The sequence below is a fragment of the Anolis carolinensis genome, chromosome 3 (genome assembly GCF_035594765.1).
Source record: "Anolis carolinensis isolate JA03-04 chromosome 3, rAnoCar3.1.pri, whole genome shotgun sequence".
In the NCBI taxonomy this organism is placed as follows: domain Eukaryota; kingdom Metazoa; phylum Chordata; class Lepidosauria; order Squamata; family Dactyloidae; genus Anolis; species Anolis carolinensis.
In genome coordinates, this window is record NC_085843.1 from 90,676,251 (window position 1) to 90,699,105 (window position 22,855).

General features: G+C 37.3%; 2 protein-coding genes across 16 annotated transcripts in view; one reads left to right on the plus strand and one right to left on the minus strand.

The window, feature by feature from the left end:
• The window catches only part of tab3 (TGF-beta activated kinase 1 (MAP3K7) binding protein 3), a 113,512-nt gene that overhangs the window by 60,846 nt on the left and 29,811 nt on the right, over positions 1-22,855 (plus strand). The window contains exon 9 of one of the 9 annotated variants that reach the window (XM_062977186.1): positions 8,203-12,820. The exons of the other annotated variants lie outside the window; for them this stretch is intronic. Within the exon in view, the coding sequence (XP_062833256.1) occupies positions 8,203-8,236 (34 nt within the window). The 3' untranslated portion in view covers positions 8,237-12,820. Of the gene's footprint in view, positions 1-8,202; positions 12,821-22,855 lie in introns of those variants that run through there. 9 annotated transcript variants of the gene reach the window in all.
• Positions 1-22,855, minus strand: part of LOC103278344 (uncharacterized) — a 50,858-nt gene that overhangs the window by 13,982 nt on the left and 14,021 nt on the right. The window contains exons 2-9 of one of the 7 annotated variants that reach the window (XM_008107358.3): positions 20,086-20,784; positions 19,887-20,005; positions 14,624-14,779; positions 13,279-13,363; positions 12,644-12,819; positions 11,408-11,615; positions 8,170-8,292; positions 6,480-6,639 (exon numbers count right to left, since the gene is read on the minus strand). In XM_008107358.3, the coding sequence (XP_008105565.2) occupies positions 6,480-6,639; positions 8,170-8,292; positions 11,408-11,615; positions 12,644-12,819; positions 13,279-13,363; positions 14,624-14,779; positions 19,887-20,005; positions 20,086-20,752 (1,694 nt within the window). In that variant the 5' untranslated portion in view covers positions 20,753-20,784. Of the gene's footprint in view, positions 1-4,086; positions 11,616-12,643; positions 12,820-13,278; positions 13,364-14,623; positions 15,956-18,105; positions 20,030-20,085; positions 20,785-22,855 lie in introns of those variants that run through there. The other 6 variants (XM_008107359.3, XM_008107362.3, XM_062977191.1 and 3 more) reach the window with 6 other exon arrangements.

Here is a 22,855-nt window from a genome sequence, read left to right on the forward strand (position 1 = left end):
CCTTGGTTGGTCAGGTTGAATAGCAATGAATAGTCTCGGTGTGGCAGTATGAATGCTGCAATTAGTCACATTGATTAGCCGTCAAAGCTTCAAAGCTTGGCTGCTTCCTTCCTGGGGGAATCTTTTGTTGGGAGGTGTTAGCTGGCCCTGATTGTTTCCTTTCTGAAATGTCCAACTTCCCTGTTTTCAGAGGGTTGCTCTTTATTTACTGTCCTAATTTTAGAAATTATATTGTTCTATATTATTATACCACAGTAATTATTATATATTATATTTATAATCTTATATTACCTGCTGGTTTATATGAGGCCCCTTCTACACAGCTGTATAAAATCTACACTGAACTGGATTATATGGCAGTGTAGACTCAAGATAATCTAGTTCAAAGCAGATACTTTGGATTATGTGTCTTGACATTCTGGGTTATATAGCTGTGTGGAAGGGCCTTGAATCTACACTGCCATATAATCCAGTCAAATCAGATAATCTGTATTTTATAGGCAGTGTGGATGAGGCCAGAGTGCACTCTGCCTGTTTCCTGGGTGCTATTTTAGCTGAGGGAGTTGCTAGGATACAAAGGGGGCAGGGCCTAAAGGCAGCGGGGGCCTACCTTTCTGACTGGCAGCCAAGGGGAGAAAGGCTATTTTTCTAGGGGGTTTTTTGGTTGAAAGACACAGATTGGATGACTATGTCTTTTGTGGTCATATTAGGTGTGATTTGGTTCAGTAGTTTTATTGTTTACTCCATGGTAAAAACACACATTACATTTATATATATAGACTAGCTGTGCCCGGCCACGCGTTGCTGTGGCTTAGTTTGGTGGTGTTGCTCAGTCTACATTGAGTTGTATTTATGCTGTGACCTCCACCCTTCTTTATACTCACACTAGCTGTGCCCAGCCACGCCTTGCTGTGGCGAAGTATGGTGGTATGGGAAATAAAGTATTGAGGAATTGGTGGTAGTTAAGGTAAAGGGTCCCCTGGGCTGAGTGGGTTGCTAGGAGACCAAGTGAGTGGAGCTTAGCCTTCTAACTGCCAGCAATTGGATAAAAACAATTATTCCTCTCCCTCTAATTAGGACTTTATTTTTCTTTTCTTTTTGTTGTATCAACCTAGAGGCATGGATGAGGGGTTGTGATGACAATTTTCGAGGTTGTGGGGTGTTTACTTTGGTTGTTTTGCCCGCTGCCGTGATGCCATAACTCTTTTATATATATAGATTAGTAGTAGTATTTAAAGTCTGTTACCTTCTTCAATTTTTGTGAAATAATTGAGATCCCTGTTGTCTTTGGTTTGTTGTTAATCGTGATGTCTGCTTCTGCTGAGTGTGGTTTATATTTTTATTTTGGTAGAATAGTCTTTTTTTTTTTTGCCTGTGTAAGTGTTTATTATTGTTGTTGTTGTAGTGGTGATGAAGGTTGGCTAAGTTAGATGCTACTGTATTGTTTTTTTGGAGGCCCAGTGTAGCACTGACTGGCCTCTCAGCTTCAGTGCCCTGCTGCTTCTTGCCTGTGATGGTGTTGATTCTTATTGTTGCTGTTGTCATTGTTATTATTGTAATTGATTTTTTTGGAGGCCAAGTGTGAATGTAGGGATTGGAGAGGTAGATGAGCACTGAATGGCCTTGTAGCCTCAGTGCATGGCTGATTCTTGCCTGTGTAGGTGTTTATTATTAGTGGGTGAGTGGATAGATAGATGAGTGGATGGATAGATAGAGTAGGTGCTCTCCTTGTTTCCTTTATTCCTATGCTATTACCTTTCTCTGCTCCGATCCTGAGCTCGCTGATAAGAACACACTGGTCAGAAAGGAGGATAAATATAACCGGATCAATGGTCTTTCTCTCCCTTTTGCTCTTGGCCTTCTATGCAGAGTGGGAGGGCTCTTGTCCTTGGCGTTCCTTCGCTTCCCTTCCCTCCCTCCTTCCTTCGTTCTATCCATCCCAGCCTTTCCTGCCTGCGGAGCCATGGGACTGGGTCAGTGGGTTAGATGGTGGGGAAAGGGAGAAGGAAGAGGCCTCTAATTGAAATGCATGGACTCCATGCCATGGGGTGCTGGGATTTGTAGTTTGCATCCAGTCCAACCCCTTTCTTTCTTTTTGTCATGGAGGAAGACCCCGGCCAAACCCCTCAGACAGATGGCAATCCGGTTTAGTTGTGTTGTTATAGTCACAATGCATTGTTGTGAGTTTTGTGGGTCCAGATTGTGGTTTTGTGGTGTGGTTGTGTTGTTACAACTGGGAGGCAAGGCTTTTGCATTGTGTTGTCAAATTTTGTATTTCTGGGGCGTTTAGTTGTGTTGTTATAGTCACAATGCATTGTTGTGAGTTTTGTGGGTCTGGATTGTGGTTTTGTGGTGTGGTTGTGTTGTTACAACCAGGAGGCAAGGCTTTTGCATTGTGTTGTCAAGTTTTGTATTTCTCAGGTGTTTAGTTATGTGCCAAGTTTTGTATTTCTGGGGCGTTTAGTTGTGTTGTTATAGTCACAATGTGTTGTTGTGAGTTTTGTGGGTCCAGATTGTGGTTTTGTGGTGTGGTTGTGTTGTTACAACTGGGAGGGAAGGCTTTTGCATTGTGTTGCCAAGTTTTGTATTTCTGGGGCGTTTAGTTGTGTTGTTATAGTCATGATGCGTTGTTGTGAGTTTTGTGGGTCCGGATTGTAGTTTTGTGGTGTGATTGTGTTGTTGTAACCAGGAGGCAAGGCTTTTGCGTTGTGTTGCCAAGTTTTGTATTTCTGGGACGTTTAGTTTTGTTGTTATAGTCACTGTGCAAACAACTTTATCTTTTTATATATATAGATGTCATAATATTTGAAGTTCATTTAAAATAATGTAGTTCTAAAATATCCTCTATAAAATGTTGCACTAGTAAAGGAACCGTGTATTCAGTCATTATGTTACTTTTCAAGAATAATTTTGTAACCACTTTGTTATTAAAAGAAAAACAGTTCATCAGTACAGGTAATTTGTAACTTGTTTCCAAGTTCTGGAAGGAGGACATAAAAACTGAGTAGCCATCTCTCCTCTCTGCTTTTTAAATTCGATAATTCTAGTGGAATTATTCTAGATATAAACTTCACTTGCCTAGTCTCCAACAAAACTCAACAACCTCTGAGGATACCTGTCATAGATGTGGGTTTATTTATTTCGTGTCAAAAGCATTGCATAATAAATAAGTTTAAAAGTGATAAAATAAAGGAATCACAAACAGCTAAATAGTTTTAGACCAAAAGTGGGCAACAGCAATTGCATTGTCCATAGCTTTAAACAACTCCTCCTCCGTGCATGAGGCAGGGCATTGTGGGCAAGCATAGATATGAGGAGTTGTTTGTTCTGCTCCACAGTCACACAAGGTGGAGGATTCCTCCAGGTAGTGCCATCTTGCCAGATTGTCTTTTGATCTGCCCACTCCGCTTCTGAGTCTATTTAGGGACTTCCAAGTTGCCCATTCTTGGTTTGCCCCTGGAGGAAGACCCTCATGGGGGGCCATCCAGTTGGGATTGCCTGGTTTAGCTGCCCAGAGGGACACCCTTGCTATTTCTGGGGGAACATCAAGAGGAGTAGTGGTTCTCATGAAGCTCCTCCTTGACTTGAGTCTACTGGGAGGAGGCTGATAGTCATGCAGTGGGTGGCTTTCACAATGTTTGACCTTGTTTCTGTCACCGTTAGTAGCAACTTCCCATCGCACATCGGGGGGGGCAATGCCAGCTAGCTTATAGAGTTTATCGACAGGTGTAGGTTTAAGGCATCCTGTGATTATTCTGCATGTTTCGTTCAGTGCTATGCCCACCTGCTTCGCATGGACAGACTTGTGCCAGACAGGACAGGCGTACTCAGCAGTTGAGAAAGACAAGGCCAGGGCTGATGTTCTTATTAATTGTGGGTCTGCACCCCATGCACTGCCAGTAAGTTTCCGCAGGATGTTGTTGTGTGCAGCTACTTTGTGCTTGGTGTTCATGCAGTGTTTCCTATATGTTCGTATGTGGGTGAAACGTCAGGAGAGAATGCTTCTGGAACATGGCCTTACAGTCCGGAAAACTCACAGCAACCTAGTGGTTCCGGCCATGAAAGGCTTCAACAACACAATACCAATTACTTTCCACACTGCTCTTACTACTTGTTTATTAGAAAGGTTGAAGATTAGGAAGATAAAGATTCCTTTAGCTATTTAATAAAAACAAACAAATAGCTGGAAAAATGTAAAAAAAATTGGTTCATTAGCATTGTTTCTCATTAATAACTTAATTCTATATTTAAACTTACATCAATCCATTAAAATAGTCCTTTTGTTAGATAATTTCTAATTTAATAACACAATTATTTATTTATTTATTTATTTATTTATTTACAGCATTTATATTCCGCCCTTCTCACCCCGAAGGGGACTCAGGGTGGATCACATTACACATATAGGCAAACATTCAATGCCTTTTTAACATAGAACAAAGACAAACAAACATAGGCTCCGAGCGGGCCTCGAACTCATGATCTCCTGGTCAGAGTGATTCATTGCAGTGATTGATTGCAGCTGCTCTCCAGCCTGCGCCACAGCCTGAGCCCCCCAGTTTTAGGGTGTATTCTTCAGTGTGTTTTAAGAGGTGAACATGGCTGTCTCAGATCATGTCTATTTGGGACATACCTAAGTGGTCTTGAATTTCTTTGGGTTCTAATTGCAAATTTGGGTAAATTTAGTCTACCTGGCAGAGTACTAGAAATAATGGTAACATTTGTGAAACTTGTATGTTTAAAGGATTTGCACTGGGCTTTTGGACAGCATTATAGAAAAGATTGTTCAGCTGAAATGGACTGCAAAGTCAGAAATAGAACATTCACTCCAACGTTCAAATCCCCTGAAGCTCCTTGGTTAGCCAAAAACATTTCTTGGCTTGTTGATATATTTATTCTGTGTTTACAACATTTGACCATTTTGGATGAAATATGCAGACATTAGAATAAGAACAAACATTTACTGTTTACTTGAAGCCTAAACCTCACATTCATTTTGGGAGTAAGCCTGCGAGACTTTTTTTTTTTTTTTTTGCTGATTAGTTCTTGGGAGAGGCAGTTGTAGATTACTGTTAGCCATACATTCAACAGTTTAACTTACTGGAGATCTCTTCTAGCACCAGAACTTTTTGGCTACTATAGCAAAATGACCAGCCCAGAAGGAATTCTTTTATCTGAGGCAAATTTTGTGTTGTCTTGGGTTAGATTCCTCTAAATCAACAGCCCAAAATAAGACTTGAGTACTCTACAGAAGAGTATGTCCCTTCCAATGGAAGGAGTATATCTCCCTAGCTCTGAATATTAAATTTAAATAGCTACTTTGGGAGATAACATGAAAAACAGGAGGCAATTATAATACACAATAAGCAGTTATACTAGATAAGGTTAATAGTCTCTGCATTTTGAAATTCAGAACTGCATGGCAGTGGATTTGCAGAATGTCAGTCCGTTCCTATTGAACCTCTGGCATCTCAAGTCTACACCCTGCATCTATTAATGTTTTATTGTAATGTACTGCACCCTATTTCAATTGCTCTCTTGCCCTCTTTAGGCAACAATTAGTGAGCTCCAATATACAAGAGCTATGAATAGATGTAACACATGCTGGAAGAAAATTATTTTTGGTATTTCAGAGTGTAGGACCTGAACCGATCAATTCAAATTGAAACAAACGAGACTCTAATTATTAGAGATGTGTGCGAAATTTTTTTCTTCGTTTCCTTCATGCTATCATTTAGTTTTGACCATTCATCTATACAAAATGGATGATGACATTTTTGTAGGAAAGGAGAGGCAACACAAAATTGAAAACATAGTCATTGTGCTTGCTTTCGTTTCATTTCTGCCGTGTAACAATAAACAGGTACTGACAGAGGGCTTATAGCTGATGTGTACTTGGGTGTGTGTGTGTGTGTGTGTGTGTGTGTGTGTGTGTATGTATATATATATATATATATATATATATATATATATATATATATATATATGGATCTGGGAATCTGACCTCAGCCTAGCAGAGAGAAATGCCTCAGGATTAGATCTGATATGTGGAAAGGGGTTAATGTAATAATATTATTAATAACAATAATACTCTGGGGTAAATCCAAATGTTTTAAAAGTTGGTGGGCTAAAAGGGATTGAAATGCCCTCCGTGTGTGGTGATTTTCAACCCTCTAGCCCAAAAACCGAGGAGGGGGGATGAGCCTCGGAAGCCCTCCCATTGCCGCCAATGGCAGGAAATTTTTGTGTTTTTCGTTAGCCAGACGAAAATTCATGTCATATAGGCGGCCCATTTTCGTTAGCGGAACACAAATATGAAAATGAGACGACATGAATGAAACTACACAAAACTAATAGCAATTCCACACAAATGCACAACTCTACTAATTATACATTATAACAAATTTTATTGACAGTAAGAGGTGTTTGGCAGTAAGAGGTGTTTTAAATGTATGAACTCAAATTATATGATTGCTTACCTGTGCGGAGAATATTTGCTGCAAGCATCCATTTGAGAGAAACGGCTTGAAGCTGAACATGAGATGTTTTCCATAGAGCTCTTGTGACATGTTTGTCTGTGTTGCTTTATGTCAGAAACATTGTTGCCACTCATCTCTATGTTTTCCTCAGTTATATTATCTTGATAAAAATAGAAAAGGGTACTAGAAATATTTGTGTCTCACTTATATATTTGCACTGACATAATTATGTTGGCTAGTTCTGTAACATCAGGTGTTCATGAACTATCCTCTATTTTTTCACACCTTAATAGTTACTGAAATTCTAAAAATATGGACACTGATATACTTTAGCATGAATATAATAACAAAATAGGTTTCTGTAGTCAGGCCATGATTGGCCACAACAATTATTTGAGCACCATACTTTGAACAGTGAGGGGAAGCCACCAGTGACTCTCCAAGAAAGACATAGCCCATGTGGCTTTGAAGTTGACATTATTGCATGGTTGAAAGAAGATGCATTGGAGTATATAATGACAATAATGCTGCTGGATGGTACTGGGTTTTTTTTTGTTTGCTTTTTGCAAAAGAATCTATAAGGTGTGTCCATTCAGCAAGAAGGTGCCAGTATCAACAAAGATAAATATTCAGCTCCCTCACAAATTGCATGGTAGTGGCATCATGCACACACCATGTAGGGTGGTGCTGCATGAAATATGGTTGGAAGGGACTTTACATTTATTTAAATTATAACTTTAAGTTCAGTTCCTTGGAACTGGATGATTTTACAATATGTTTTCATCAACATCCAATAAAGAAAAGCAAAGAAGCAAACTGGCCATCTGTTGCAGTGCGGTTACTCATGGATGTCAAGTGCTTGCAGAATGTTGTCATCAGAGCTATCACCCCAGAAAAGGAGCCGCTGAGACATATGACGTAACAAAATGTAATAGAAAATATTAAAATTCAAGAGAATATGTTTTTTTAACCCAGCATTTGTTGCATAAAGTCACTTGATGCTGTCACTATGATACTGAATTGAGGCAAGTAGGAACTCAACCCCTTTGAGCATATACATTGAAGGCAATTGGGGGGGGGGGGGCACTGTGAAATTGTCAGCCTGCCTTTAGGAATTACTGCGATGAAACTGCATAAACTTGATACAATTACACCACTTCTCATTATTATGAGGCAAATACTAAACCCCTAATTTTAACAGCAGGGAAGAAAACATCCACTATCGTGTGGAATTCAATTCGAAGGTGTATACTTTATACCTATTGAATACAACCTATAGATGTATTGCTAGCAGTTAATAATCCCAAGTACAGGAGATGTTTCCTTGTATTTTGCACCCCATGAAGTCTATCACATTGTATTGCCATCTTTTATATGGAAAACAGTGATTATAATAAATTCTAAGCTTTTCAAATTTTAATCAGCATGGTGGATCTTGCTTTTTATTTTATCTTGTGAACAGGAGCTGAAATAAGTAAGTGAAAGATTATAACAGCACAGGCCCAAATCCAATTGTTAGTCCCACATGGAGTAAATCTATTGGGTTGATGACTCAGCCCATTGATTCAGCTCTAATCTAGTTAGGACTAGCAATTGAATTTGGATCATATAATACTCATATGATTCATGACTAACAAAACAATCGAATATAATACTGAGAAACTGGGATGGCAAATCTAATTGAACATACCTTTTAAGTTTCTGTTTTTCTTTGCTACTTCAGGGTCACAGTATCCAGCAATCAGAATGTCTGTTGAGTCACTATTTATGGATGAAGGGGAGGTATTATTCCTGAAACATTCCTCAAGACTTTCTTAATAAAAATAAAAGGTTTGCTTAAGAAAATTGTCATGATTCATCACTGTTGATATAGCCCACTGAATTTCATTAGGTTTATCATGCATGATACTAACATTACATTATTTAATAGCTGAATTTTTACTAACTACACTCATTTAGTTGTTAACTATAGAATTTCTGGTACCAAACTATTTTTCTTGAGTATCTAATCCAAAATTCCAACATACTTGTGTGATAAAATCTGTGGTAGACAGTAATTGGAAAAATGCCAGGCTACGTGGATAACTACTCTCTTTTATAGCATTGGCAGTAACAGCACTTAGATCTCTGGAATAGTCATTGTAAGGTATTGTAAAATTGTTTTGACTGTAGTAAAAGACTATGTTGTCTGTGCGCATTCAGAAGTAGACCTACAAGCCACTCTAAACACCTTTGCAGAAGCATACAAGAAGCTCGGCCTCACTGAACATTGAGAAAACCAAAGTGCTCTTCCAACAGGCACCAGCTAAGCCCTCTTCAATGCCAGGAATACAGCTTAATGGTGTAACATTAGAAAATGTTGTCCATTTCCTCTACCTTGGCAGCCATCTCTCCACAAAAGTCAACATTGACACTGAAATACAACACCACCTCAGCTCTGCGAGTGCAGCATTTTTCTGAATGAAGCAGAGAGTGTTTGATGATCGGGATATCCCTAGAGATACCAAGATGTTTGTTTATAAAGTCATTGTCCTCCCAACCTTGCTATATGCCTGCGAAACATTGATGGTCTATAGACATCACACTCAACTCCTGGAGCATTTCCATCAGGTCTGCCTCAAAAATCCTGCAAATCTCTTGAGAAGACAAGTGGACAAATGCCAGTGTGCTGGAAGAAGCAAAGACCACCAGCATTGAAGCAATGCTCCTACGCCATCATCTCCACTGGACTGGCCACGTCTGAATGCCCGATCACCATCTCCCAAAGCAGTTACTCTACTCCTAACTCAAGAACGGAAAACGGAATGTTGGTGGGCAGGAAAAGAGATTTAAAGATGGGCTTAAAGCCAACCTTAAAAACTGTGGCATAGACACTGAGAACTGGGAAGCCCTGGCCCTTGAGCACTCTAATTGGAGGTCAGCTATGACCAGCAGTGCTGCGGAGTTCGAAGAGGCATGAATGGAGGGCTTAAGGGAGAAACATGCCATATGAAGGCCCGTCAAGCCAACCCTGACCGGGACCGCCTTCCACCTGGAAACCGATGTCCTCACTGCAGGAGAACATGCGGATCAAGAATAAGTCTCTTCAGCCACCTGCGGACACACCCCCAAGACACCAGAAATGGAGGACCATCATCCTCGGCCTAGAGGGATCGCCTAAGCAAGTATAAGTAGTAAAAGACTCTATATTGTTTTCAGCAGTCATTTAACTGTTCCTCTCAATATTAATAACCTGTTATGGAAGCATAAAGTAGACCAGTGAACCCCTTGTTAGTATTTTGGACTATGGTGGAGGCTCCTTCTTTGGAGGCTTTTAAACAGAGGCTGGATCTATCCATCTATCGGGGGTGCTTTGACTGCTATTTTCCTGCTTCTTGGAAGGGGGTTGGACTGGATAGCCCACAATGTCTCTTCCAACTCCATGATTCTGTGTGGTGTTATATTTTGTTTAATTTCACTTTTAGTATTTTAATGCTGGATCGGGTCCCATGGGGAATAAAAAATACTAAAAGTAGTTTGTGAGAATGGGTGAATTTCATAATGAGTTTGCACAAATAGAAACAATTCAAGGCAGCAAGGGTAGTATGTGTTATGTGCAACTCAAACAGAAACACTGCCTTCACCCATTCCTGGCTCTTGCACTCGTCACTAAAGGGCACTGTGCTAAGGAGTTTTGGCATTTTAACTGTATTCTAATTGAGAATGAATTTTCAGACATTTTTTGTGTGGTGGAATTTAGTAGAACTGTTTTGTTTGATAGGGTCATCCACAGTTCAACATGGAAACAGGCTACTCTAAAGGGTAAATTACATACAAAAACTCCTATTGCAACAAGTTTTAAAGAGAATCATTCGTTTTCAACAATAGACTTTTTCTGTTGAGTCTGGTATCCTGCTATGATGCAGCAGTACCAACAAGCTCTTCTACAGCAACAGGTCTTTGTTAAGCAGTTGCCACCACCTAAGCATTCTCCTGAATTTCTTGCTTCTCCTCAGTAGTTCTCTCCAGCCTTAATCTCCTATTCCAAGTCATTTCCAGCTCATGTTGGGGCAGCTCTGGATGCCCATTATTCTACAAATAGATCAACGTCCTCTGATGCAGAGTCTGTTTCCAGTTATCAAAAACAATACTGGAATATTTTCTTATACATTGTATTCTTGCAGTGGTTCCCAACCTTTACTCCTCCAGGTGCTTTGGAGGGTTTCGGAGCTCCCAAAACCCTTGAAAGTTGGGCAAGCTGGCTGGGGCTTCTGGGAATTGAAGTCCCAAAGACCCAAGGACCATAGATTGGAAACCATTGCTCTTGAGCGACTTCACTTCCATGTTGATATGACTGAATCCTGCAGCTAACATACAGGATTAAGTTGAATAGGAACCTCCTTGATTCTGTCTTCCTAGCTTGTTAAATACAGTAGAGTCTCACTTATCCAACATAAACGGGCCGGCAGAATGTTGGATAAGTGAATATGTTGGATAATAAGGAGAGATTAAGGAAAAGCCTATTAAACTTCAAATTAGGTTATGATTTTACAAATTAAGCACCAAAACATCATGTAATTGGACAGAAAAAGTAATTCAATACTCAGTAATGCTATGTAGTAATTACTGTATTTACAAATTTAGCACCAAAATATTACAATGTATTGAAAACATTGTCTACAAAAATGTGTTGGATAATCCAGAACATTGGATAAGCGAGTGTTGGATAAGTGAGACTTTACTGTACATGGCATTGGAACACGTGCATTAGCCATGTAGAAGAATGTACTCAATGCAACTATATAATCTATATAATCACTGGTTGAAATAAACGGATAGTATCGTGGTTCATGTGTGGTCTCATGTCTTCTGCAAAATAAACAATCTGGGTTATTAACTCAGCATTGTAAGAATCTGGTCAATATACTCTCTAATGGGTATTAGTTTACCATCCTGTTTGCCAGTTAGTGTATGCATTAGCAATTCATATTGCCTCTTTACATCCCATAGTTCTTCTTTCAGTCTGTGGTTTTCCTCATTCAGCTGATGACTGATCTCCCTTATTCTCCTGGATTCACTCCTCAGCTCACAAATTTCTTCATGCAGGGCCTGCTCATAAGTGTCTACTGGACCATGGCAGTTGTGCATCCTGTTGATCTTTCAAGAGGAAAAATAGATTAAACTGTGTTTGAGCTCTATGTATACAGTATAATCCTTTGCTCTATGCATTGAATATCCACAGCTTCATTTACCCATGGTTGCCCCACCCCAATCCCACCAAGAGTCTCTGTGGGCCTCTCTAGGTCTTCCAGTGTGTTTCAGCCCTATGATTCTGGCAGAAATATAGCCAACTAGGTTTCACAAATATCTATGGTTTCTGGTAGCCACAGAAGATCTTGGAACATATCCCCCCCATGAATCCAAGGGGGTTATTTCATAATGACTTGTAATTCTCAAGTTCATTTAACTTAATGTTATATATACATATCCCGAGAAATACTATAAGCAAAATATAATGCAGAAACAAAAAGAGCTAGGTTAGGATGTTTTTTTCCCATGTGCCACTCTTCAAAAAGCAGAAAGTTAGTTACTTGCAATAGGGGCAGAGAGGCTTCAGTTTTATAGGATCTATTTTTTGAAAGCTATTTGATGTATAAGAGCTACAGCTAAAAGACATACACTTTGGATAAAGGAATTTGGTGTCTCTGGGCACATTCTACTTCTAGGAGTTTATTTTCAGTATGAGAATCCATCTCACACAAAACCACACTCCTGGATTGCTACATGACTTCTTCAGCAAATATATTTAGGAGAGCGAAGTGATTTAGTTGTGAAATAATTGGAGCCGAAACCAATCCATAAGGAGACTCCAATCAATCTGCCTACCAATGCACAGCATAGTTTATTCATTACTGTTTAAGACTGTGCAATTAACAAAAGTGTGCTAAAGGTGCCTACAATTATTAATTGAAAATATATACAGGTGGTAAAAACACAAGATATATATATGTGTGTGTGTGTGTGTGTGTATAAAAATGTTGTTCCACCATATTATTTGGTGAATTTTACGTATGACTGAATCAGTTTTACTCCCTGTAACTCCAATAGGAAAAGAACAGGTTTAAAATCATAATGTAGAGGATATTAAAGATGAATTGTCCACTTCCCCTTAAAAGATGGCATACCTTTTTCTTCAACATAAGATTTTCTTCAGTGCAATTTGCTAATTGTTGTAAATATTCAGTTTTTAACAGAGCCATTTCATTCTTCAGTTGTGAAATTTCTTCATTTGCCTTTGCTAGCTGTAAGACAGCTGTTTTGTTGGCTTTGTGAAGGTTGCTGATCTGGCCTTTAAGATTCACTAGACATCAAGATACAAGTACACATAAAAGTGATCCAGCCAGATGTGAATATATTTAAGACCTGGTTTACTCAAAACTTCAATCCTATGTTTCATTCTCCTCTAAGAAAACATTGTATTATGCAAAAAATATAATAAACAATTGATAAAATTGTGTTGCATTTTTTTCTTCCTGTTGCAATATAATGGAGTTCAAAATGCTCAGGTTGCAGCCAAATATGCTTAAGTGACAAAGAGTCACTTAAATTGAGGAGCTTTATCTCCAGTTTAGTAGTATACTTAAGCTTGCAAAACTGAAGACTTTAATGTCAGTATTAGTATTTTTAGAATCAGGATAATATTAAGAACAACATTAAAGAATGAAAAGCACACCTTGCATTAACTCTAGCACAAGTCAATACACACTCTAATGAAAATAAAAATTGGTGAATGTCGAATAAAGAAACAAAGCCTTCATACCAATAAATTGCTGCAGGATGATAGGAGAATTGCATTCAGATATCAGTAGACTGTCGGTGGATTCTTCTTTGTTAACATTTTCAGCCTACAATATGAATTCATTGGAATTTATTTTGTTGAAAAACCAAATGTAAATATTTTTCCTTACTTTTTATTGAACTGATTTATTTTTTTTAATTTTCTTTCTTACTCTGTTCTTATGTTCAAAGAAGGATACCTTATTTATTTGTATTATATGACGCTTAATAGTCCAGCTAAGTGCAACAGCTCATTCACTGGGCTATGTTTATTCTTAAAGCAAACTATTGCCATCTGCCATAAACTAATGTACAACCTAAGATTATCCATTTCAGAAGGAATTCAGTTTACTTGATTTGCACTCCAGCTTCCAGAAAAAGAATAGGTGCAGGTTCATCGGTCTTTCCCAGTCCTACTATCAGAGATTGAAGCTCTACTCTTCTACATGTTCGGACCCCTGAGCTATTACGCTATGAAGGTGGAGAAAATTGAAACATGCATTCTGTTTTTCATATTGTGAATGCAATCCTCAGAGCAGCAGACACTCTTGAATGAATTGTTCTATACTGCCATAACCTTATCTTTAGATATCACAAAGCAGAGATCTTTAAAGCACTGGTCATTCAAGCCTTTATGTGAACTATATCTCTCACAATCCATCACCATTGACTAAGCTGGCTAGGCCCAATGGAAGTTACAAACCACAGCTTTTGTGAAACTACTGTAGGAAGAAATTATGACTTCAGGGGAGAAATTATGACTTCAGGCTCACTCGTGCCTTAAGTCATAATTTCTCCTTTAGTAGTTACACAAAAGCTATGTCTCAGTGGCAACATAAATGGAAAGACCTCTATATTATTTCAATGAGCACCCTTAACAGTTCTTCTGCTGCACAATCGGTTCACTCTGCTGCACAGAAACAGACTCTGTTTCTTACATTGTTATTAAAAGCATATCATATCTATAATAAGAGGAAATTATTATACAGTAGAGTCTCACTTATCCAACACTTGCTTATCCAACATTCTGGATTATCCAACGTATTTTTGTAGTCAATGTTTTCAATACATTGTGATATTTTGGTGCTAAATTCGTAAATACAGTAATTACAACATAGCATTACTGTGTATTGAACTACTTTTTCTGTCAAATTTGTTGTATAACATGATGTTTTGATGCTTAATTTGTAAAATCATAACCTAATTTGATGTTTAATAGGCTTTTCCTTAATCTCTCCTTATTATCCAACATATTCGCTTATCCAACGTTCTGCCGGCCCGTTTATGTTGGATAAGTGAGACTCTACTGTACTTTTAAAGCATTTTACCTTGCTGTTCTGTTTGCTACTGTCAGTAAGATTCAGACTCTGTTCCTTGAAGAGAAGTTGGCCTTTGCTCTGAAGATTCTTCATGTCTGTCCTTTCCCATTTGTTTTCAACTGGACATTTTTGCTGAAATTTAGACTGTACAAGCAAGTCTCTCGTCTTTGTTGGTTTACAAACATAAATAGATAAACATGTCAGTTTATATTCAAGTATTTACTCTTCAATTTGACTATTAAACAAGGGCTGTTGCATTAGCATATATGGTGTTTGCTTTTTCTATTTATAAGTCAGACAGTCTTTAAAATTGATACTGGGCATTTGAACAATATAATGTATCATCTTTACACTAAAACTATTTATATGCTCTTAATTTATTGCAGCTCTCAAAGCAGTCTAAAGACCTAACAGTTGTAGTACCACTATAATTAAATTAATATAGGAATATTTCACAACATTGAGATATACAGGACTGGATATTTGTGTATGTTCTCATCCCACATTTATATATGTGTTTATGCTTATATATGTGTTTGAATGCATATATATGGGGAAGAGCAGGAAGGGTAACAGAAAAACCAAATAGGAAAAAAATAAGAGGTTCTCATGTCTTGTTTGCATGGGCCAAGCAGAATATGCTGATGCACATTTTTTTCCTTTTTGAATTGACCTTTTATGGTCAATAAAGAAATATTTCCATTGGGAAAAATGAAATGGAAATAAAACAGTAATAAATATTGCTACTTCCACCACCACCACTACTACTACTATATGCAGTTCCTTGGAAGTGTGATAGGATGGACCCAGGTATATTCTCACAACACAGTTGTAGAAGTGCTCTAGTTTTATGAGAAATTCAACAACTGGAAGAACTGCAACATTAAATCCATGTACAATATTACATAAAGGCCCAGCACCCACCAAAGCTATTATGTAGAACCCGGGTTGTTGAATTTATAGAATGATAATGTGCACAATGGTAAAATAAATTGCTGTGCTCACATTAGTGTAGGACAGGTTCTAAATCTAAACTATTATGGTTGCAACCCAAGTGGCTTTTCTAATAAACAGTAATGCCTATAGTTTGGATCAGGGGTCCCCAAACTAAGGCCCGGGGGCCGAATGCGGCCCTCCAAGGTCATTTACCTGGCCCCCGCCCTCAGTTTTATAATATATTTTTATATCATTTTAATAATATATTGTATTTACATATAATATTGATAATAATATTATAATGTTATAAAATATAATATTAATACCATATAATAATATTAATTATATGTTATATATTACATATAATATTACAGTATAGTGCAGGGGTCCCCAAACTAAGGCCCAGAGGCCGAATGCGGTCCTCCAAGGTCATTTACCTGGCCCCCGCCCTCAGTTTTATAATATAATATTTTATATCATTTTAATAATATATATTGTATATACATATAATATTGATAATAATATTATGTTATACAATATATTAATAATAATACCATATTACAATATAGTGGTATCGTTCAATATATATAATATATATATATATATTATATATATATATATATATATATATATTACTAATATTGTGCTATGCTAATAATATAATATATTGTATGTACATACAGCTGCTCTGAGTCCCCTTCAGGGTGAGAAGGGTGGGATATAAATGTAATAAATAAATGTAGTAAATGAATAAATATATAATTTTAGACTTAGGCTCGCCCAAAGTCTGAAATGACTTGAAGGCACACAACAACAACAACAATCCTAATTCACTTGACTATCTCATTGGCCAGAAGCAGGCCCACCCTTCCCATTGAAATCCTGATAGGTTTATGCTGGTTACAATTGTTTTCATTTTTAAATATTGTATTGTTCTTTCATTGTTGTTTTGCACTACAAATAAGACATGTGCAGTGTGCATAGGAATTTGTCCGGTTTTTTTTTTTTCCAAATGATAATTCGGCCCCTCCACAGTCTGAAGGATTGTGGACCAGCCTTCTGCTTTAAAAGTTTGAGGACCCCTGGTGTGGATAGTAAGATTTTTTTTCTGATATTAAAAAGGAGAAAATTTGCCCTTCAAATCATAATACTATCTCAGTAAACCATCCCTAGGTTGTTTTTTTTTTTTAGAATGAAGAGCCCAAATGCAGAACTAAGAAATTCCTACAAAGAGTCCTTCAAAAGAATGGAATGAGTGGATGTAGATGTGACAAGACCTTGCATCCCAAGAACTCAGGCTGCTTTAGACTAATCTGAAAGAGCCCTTTGTGACAGTTTTTAGTATCACAGTAATAAGATAATAAATAATTGTGGTTAGATTGATCGTTCTAAATTAAACACAGCAAATTAATCTTTAAAATTACAGCAAAGAATACACATCAAATATACTGATATAAAGCTTGCATTCCTTCCCACCTCATTACAGTCTTTAAATTGCTGGAGTAGGGTGGTGCTTGCATATCCTCTCCCCTTTGAAATTACAGGCACTACAATGGCCATAGGGACTCTTCAAAGTTCAATTAATATTACACACACACAAATATAATCAGAAACAAGTAAGAGTGCTGGAGGATTGAAGTCTTGTCTTCAAAATGAGAAAACACTCATTTTTCTCGTGCTGTGGCGCAGGCTGGAAAGCAAGCCAGCTGCAACAAATCACTCTGACCAAGAGGTCATGAGTTCGAGGCCAGCCCGTGCCTGCGTCTTGTCTCTGTCTCTGTTCTATGTTATGGCATTGAATGTTTGCCTTTATGCGTGCAATGTGATCCGCCCTGAGTCCCCTTCGGTGTGAGAAGGGCGGAATATAAATGCTGTAAATAAATAAATAAAACACTAGGTAAAAGAAAAATTCTTAAAATACTGAATGCCCATGTATATTGAGAATAAGAATTGAAAGCCTGTAGCTTTGAAAAATCAAACTGTTCACCGTATTTAAAAAAAATTCAAGAGACAATCAAGTATTTGAAATCTGTTTCCTGTAATAGTGTTCCCTCACTTATCACAGGGGTTACATTCCAGGACCACCCACAAAAAGTGAAAATCTGCAAAGTAGGAATGCTATATTTATGTTGTTTGCAAGCAGCATTTCTGTCCTCTCCTCGCCTCTCAAGCACACACATGTGTGCTCCCGCCGCTGCCATTGCCTTGTGAGGTGAAAACAAAGCTGTTTCAGTCTCCTTTTCTCTCCCTTCCTTCGGCTTCTCCTTAGGAAGGAAGTAGAAAGAAGGATTTACAATATTTATGATTTATACTATTATTTTAGTGTTTATTAAAAAAACACAAAAGAGTGAATCCACGAAAAGCAAACCACAAAGTAGTGAGGGAACACTGTACTTTCTTTTAGCTTAATCATAAGTACTTCCTATTAATACACGGAAAGTATTATCTTAAAATCAGCTATTAGCATAAAGCTTTTGTTCTTGGTACACTCATTGTTCTGCCCAGAAAGTATAAAAAACACCCTTCCCTTAAAAAAAAATCATTTTCTATTTTACCTCCATTGTTTTATTCATTTGGTCAGTATTCATATTTCTACCTTCAGCATCCCCAGCAGCTTTTCTATAATGGCACTGCCTTTCATTTACATCCAGAAAGAGCTTTTGTGTTGACAATTTAACCACCACGGAGCCACGGAGGCAGGGCTTTGTCAAAAACACAGCTTGAACAGCTGCTGCAGAAGTCTGGTATAACACAACAAACACAAAGGAGACAAGTGGGTCTCTTTCCAGCAAAATACAGCCAGCTCCCTGTGTTTCTTGTTTATTGTATGAATCAGACTTGTTAAAAAGCATCTTTCTGTAATGAAGATGATCTGTAAAAATAATCAGTTTGGGTAACAACTTTATCACTTACTGTTTTGTATGTTTCATGTAATTTCTTTTTAACGACTTCTGCTGACATTTTGTAGATATTGGAAAAGAAGTCATACATATATTCATTAATATTTGGCCCTCTGCCATACACACACATTAGATTCTCTTCCTTCATTGCATGATCAAGCAGCAGTATATATTGGAAAGCCAGCAAGAAACACGGCAACTATATAGTCAGCCTTATTGTCATTATTATTATTTATGTTTATTTATACCCTGCTTTATCTCCTCCGAAGGGGACTCAAAGTGGCTTAACATAAAAGCATCAGCATAACCATTTAACATATACAAATATATGAACATTAAAACAGGATTAAATATAAACCTGATTAAAAATTCCCAAATAAAAACCAGTAAAACATTCAAAGTTAAAAACCACAGGACCCCCTTGAATTGATCTTAAACATCTTCATCTTTAAAAGCCTGCTTGAATAAAAAGATTTTAGCTTGCTGCTCAAAGGACAGTGGGGGGGGGGGGGGAATCATTCTGGCTTCCCTGGGCAGGTAGTTCCAGAGTCGAGGGGCAACCACCAAGAAGGCTCGCTTTCTCTTTCCCACCAACCGAGCTTAAGGTGGAGGTGGGACCAAGAGAAGGGCTTCTTCTGAAGATCTCAAGGGCCCAGCAGCTTCATACCAGGGGATACGGTCAAAAGATAAATGAAAGTATTAGCGGTCTTACTCCCTCTATCCCTACTGCTTCTTACACAATTGATTTCATATTATTTATTTTATTTATTTATTTACAGCATTTATATTCCGCCCTTCTCACACCGAAGGGGACTCAGGGTGGATCACATTGCACATAAAGGCAAACATTCAATGCCATAACATAGAACAGAGACAAATGACCAAACAAGAGTTAAATTCTCTCCCCAGAGATTTTTGTCATTTTATTCACATTGTTTCATTGTGATTTCATATCTTTCTCTTCTGTTTACTTGAACACATTCTAGAGAACTGTAATAATCAAGGCAGAATAAAGGGAAATAATAACCTTTTCCAAACAATTCAATTTATTATGTTATCATCTTTCTTGGTCTTAACTTTCAGTTTTGTATAACACTTTCAGATTATGATAGCTGCCAAAGCATCTGGAGATAGTCATAGCTGGACTGCTTTTCCTACCCAACTTCTATACAAGAAAGGTTTGATATGTATCTGTTGTATCTGGTTTCTTCCCTAGTTTTATGGTCATTTATTTGATTATTATGAAAAGTCTTTCTATTAGAACCAGCCATCTCAAAGGATCACTATGGATTTTTAACACAATGTAATTATTGTTTATGATGATTCTAAGATGCAGAATCATCATAACTGAATTTCAATATGTATGGTAAACAATCCAAAAACACATAGTATATCTCACTTCACACCCCAACCAGCAAAAATGATGTTTTTTTAACCTTATGATGATTAACATGATGTTCCAAGTCAGCTAATGGTGAAGTATCATTATATAAGTTTTTAGGAGAAGTAGCTGATATCCAAGCCTGATCAATAAAACTTGAATCTTGATCAACAGCTGGAAAAAAAGATAGAGAAGAAAATTACACTGGTGAATCACTCAACAATTCCAACTAAACTTAAAAGTATCCTAGTTACCTGAACTCTGTGATTGATTAACTTGTATTCCAGCTTCCAGCAACTTTTCTGTTCTTGGGCATTGCAGTGCTATACACTCAGAAACATTCAGAGATTGCTTTGCATTTTGGGGTGTTGGTGATGCAAAGTGTTGTATTGAGGGAACTGTTTTAAAATCTGCAATGTAAGTACTACCTTGATTATGCTTTAAAACTTGGGGAAATATACTGAAAACAACATCATCTCCAATTATATCATCTACAGTGTATTGGTTATCGTCCATTGATGGTTTATATCCTCCATCTGTACATTCTTGAGGGATACCTGAAAATTGTGCCAGTGTGTCCTGTGATCGGCTAGATCTCAAAACTTTCCACTCAAGAGGAAGAATTGATTGATTCAAAGTTAAAGATAATATATTATCAGCAGAGCCTCCAAAACGACATCTTGAGTGCTTCAAAGAGTCTTGATCTTGGCTTATTTGTGAATCCCAGTCTATTATCTGTACAAGTGAATGTCCCATTAATGGTTCTTCTCCAAAGTAAGAATGTGCATTTTCCATTGTAGTAGTACCATCATGGACATTTTGTGTGTGTACTGGAGAAGCCAACAGGTCATTACTTTCTAGATGAACATCCTTCAGTAGAAGATCAGAATTTTCTCTGCTTACATTTAATGACGAATTCATGATGATTGTCAAATTTCCTCAACTTGTTAATCCTAACAACAGTAAAAAAAATAACATTCATGTTAAAAGACAGGATCATTCAATAAATCCAATGAAACTGAAGAAGTGAAGATGTCATACTGCCCTCAGATAGATGCAACAGTCAAGAGTGCTTACTACCAGCTTCAGGTGATACACCAGCTGTGCTCGTTTCTAGATGTGGAGGACCTAAAGATGGTAGTTCATGCACTGGAAACCTCAAGGTTGGACTTCTGCAATGTGCTTTACATTGGGCTACCTTTGTACCATGTTCAGAAACTCCATTTGATTGAAAATACAGCAGCCAGATTGATGTTACAGGAACATCCAGGAATGAACATATTACACCTATCCTAAAGTCACTCCACTGGCTGCCAATTAGTTTCCGAGAAAAGTACCAAGTGTTGGTTTTGACCAAGCTCTACATGGTTTGGATCCAAGTGGATCACCTTCTCCAATACAACACACCCTGAACACTTTGGTTCTCTGCAGAGTGGCTTCTTCACCCTGCCAGAACCGAACTGACCACATCACCCAGAGGATCTTTTCATTGGCTGCTCCAAGACTGTTGAATTATCTGTCGGAAGAGATCTAACTGCTCAATGAGCTGCCAGAATTTTAAAATATTTGAAGACTGGCAATCTTCTGGCAATCCTACCCAGTCAGTTTAATCATGAATGTTCAACTCACGTCCTGTGTTTTAATCTTTGTTATGTGTACAGTAGAATCTCACTTATCCAACATAAACGGGCTGGCAGAATGTTGGATAAGTGAAAATGTTGGATAAGAAGGCGGGACTAAGGAAAAGCCTATTAAACATCAAATAACATTATGATTTTACAAATTATGCACCAAAACATCATGTTTTACAACCAATTGACAGAAAAAGCAGGTCAATACACAGTAAAGTAATGTATTAATAATTGTATTTACGAATTTAGCACCAAAACATCGCAATGTATTGAAAATACTGACTACTAAAACATTGACTACTAAAAGGCCGACTGCATTGGATAATACAGAACATTGGATAAGTGGAGGTTGGATAAGTGAGACTCTACTGTATTTTAATATGTATTTTATAAAAATAATTTTTAATATTTGTATTTTATAGGATGTTTACAATAAGAATAATAATTATTATTTTTATTTTAGTTCTTACCTGCCTCTCCTTGTGACTGGAAGCGGATTACAATATAGTTAAAAACATATAATCATTGTAAACATTCTATAAAATACACATATTAAAATAAAGCCAACATAAATCCATTATTTATTTATTTATTTATTATATTGGATCTATGTTGGCTTTATTTTGATTTTAATATCTGCCTTTCAGTCTCCCAAAACAAGCCATAAAGAAAGTAGTGTGTCATCCACTGTATGTTAAGAGCAGTCAGCTAGTTTCTCTTGTAAGGTTCTTGATAAGCCAATTATATATGCTTGCTGCTGCTTCACTTAGAATAGTTTCCTCACTGCCAGCATTTTAGCCATGGAACAGCATGTAGCCTAGTAAAGTAAGACTAGAGATAGATTAGAAAGTGTCCTGACATGGGATATGACATGATGCTTCAAGGAATGTATGCACACACAAACAGGCTTCTCATTAAAGATACACTTGCTGTTAAGGTCATCCCTTTCTTCTAAAAATGAATATTATGTCAGAACTGGAATGCTCCTTAAGCAAATTTGCTCAGTAGTTCATAATTAAGTATATCTGAAAACACATTAGCTACTATTAAAGGTAACTATTTCAACTTAATATGGCAATGAACATTTTGAAAGAACAGAAGTATTAAAATATATAAAGATAATTGACTGTTAACTGGTTGTGTCTATGGCAATTATTTCTAATATACTTTAAAAGCAGTTTTTATAAGTGTGTTGTAATAATGTCTTGTTCAATCTAGTCTGAATGTACTTTTGAGAATTTTATTGTAAATTAAAGTGGTAAATTTTATAGAAAGAAGAGTATACCAACTTACAATACATACTTTGCTGTGATAAAATTGAGATATGATATAACATGGCGTGGGACGAATAATTTAAGCAAAACAATATTTTCTTTATGGTTTTTCATTCACT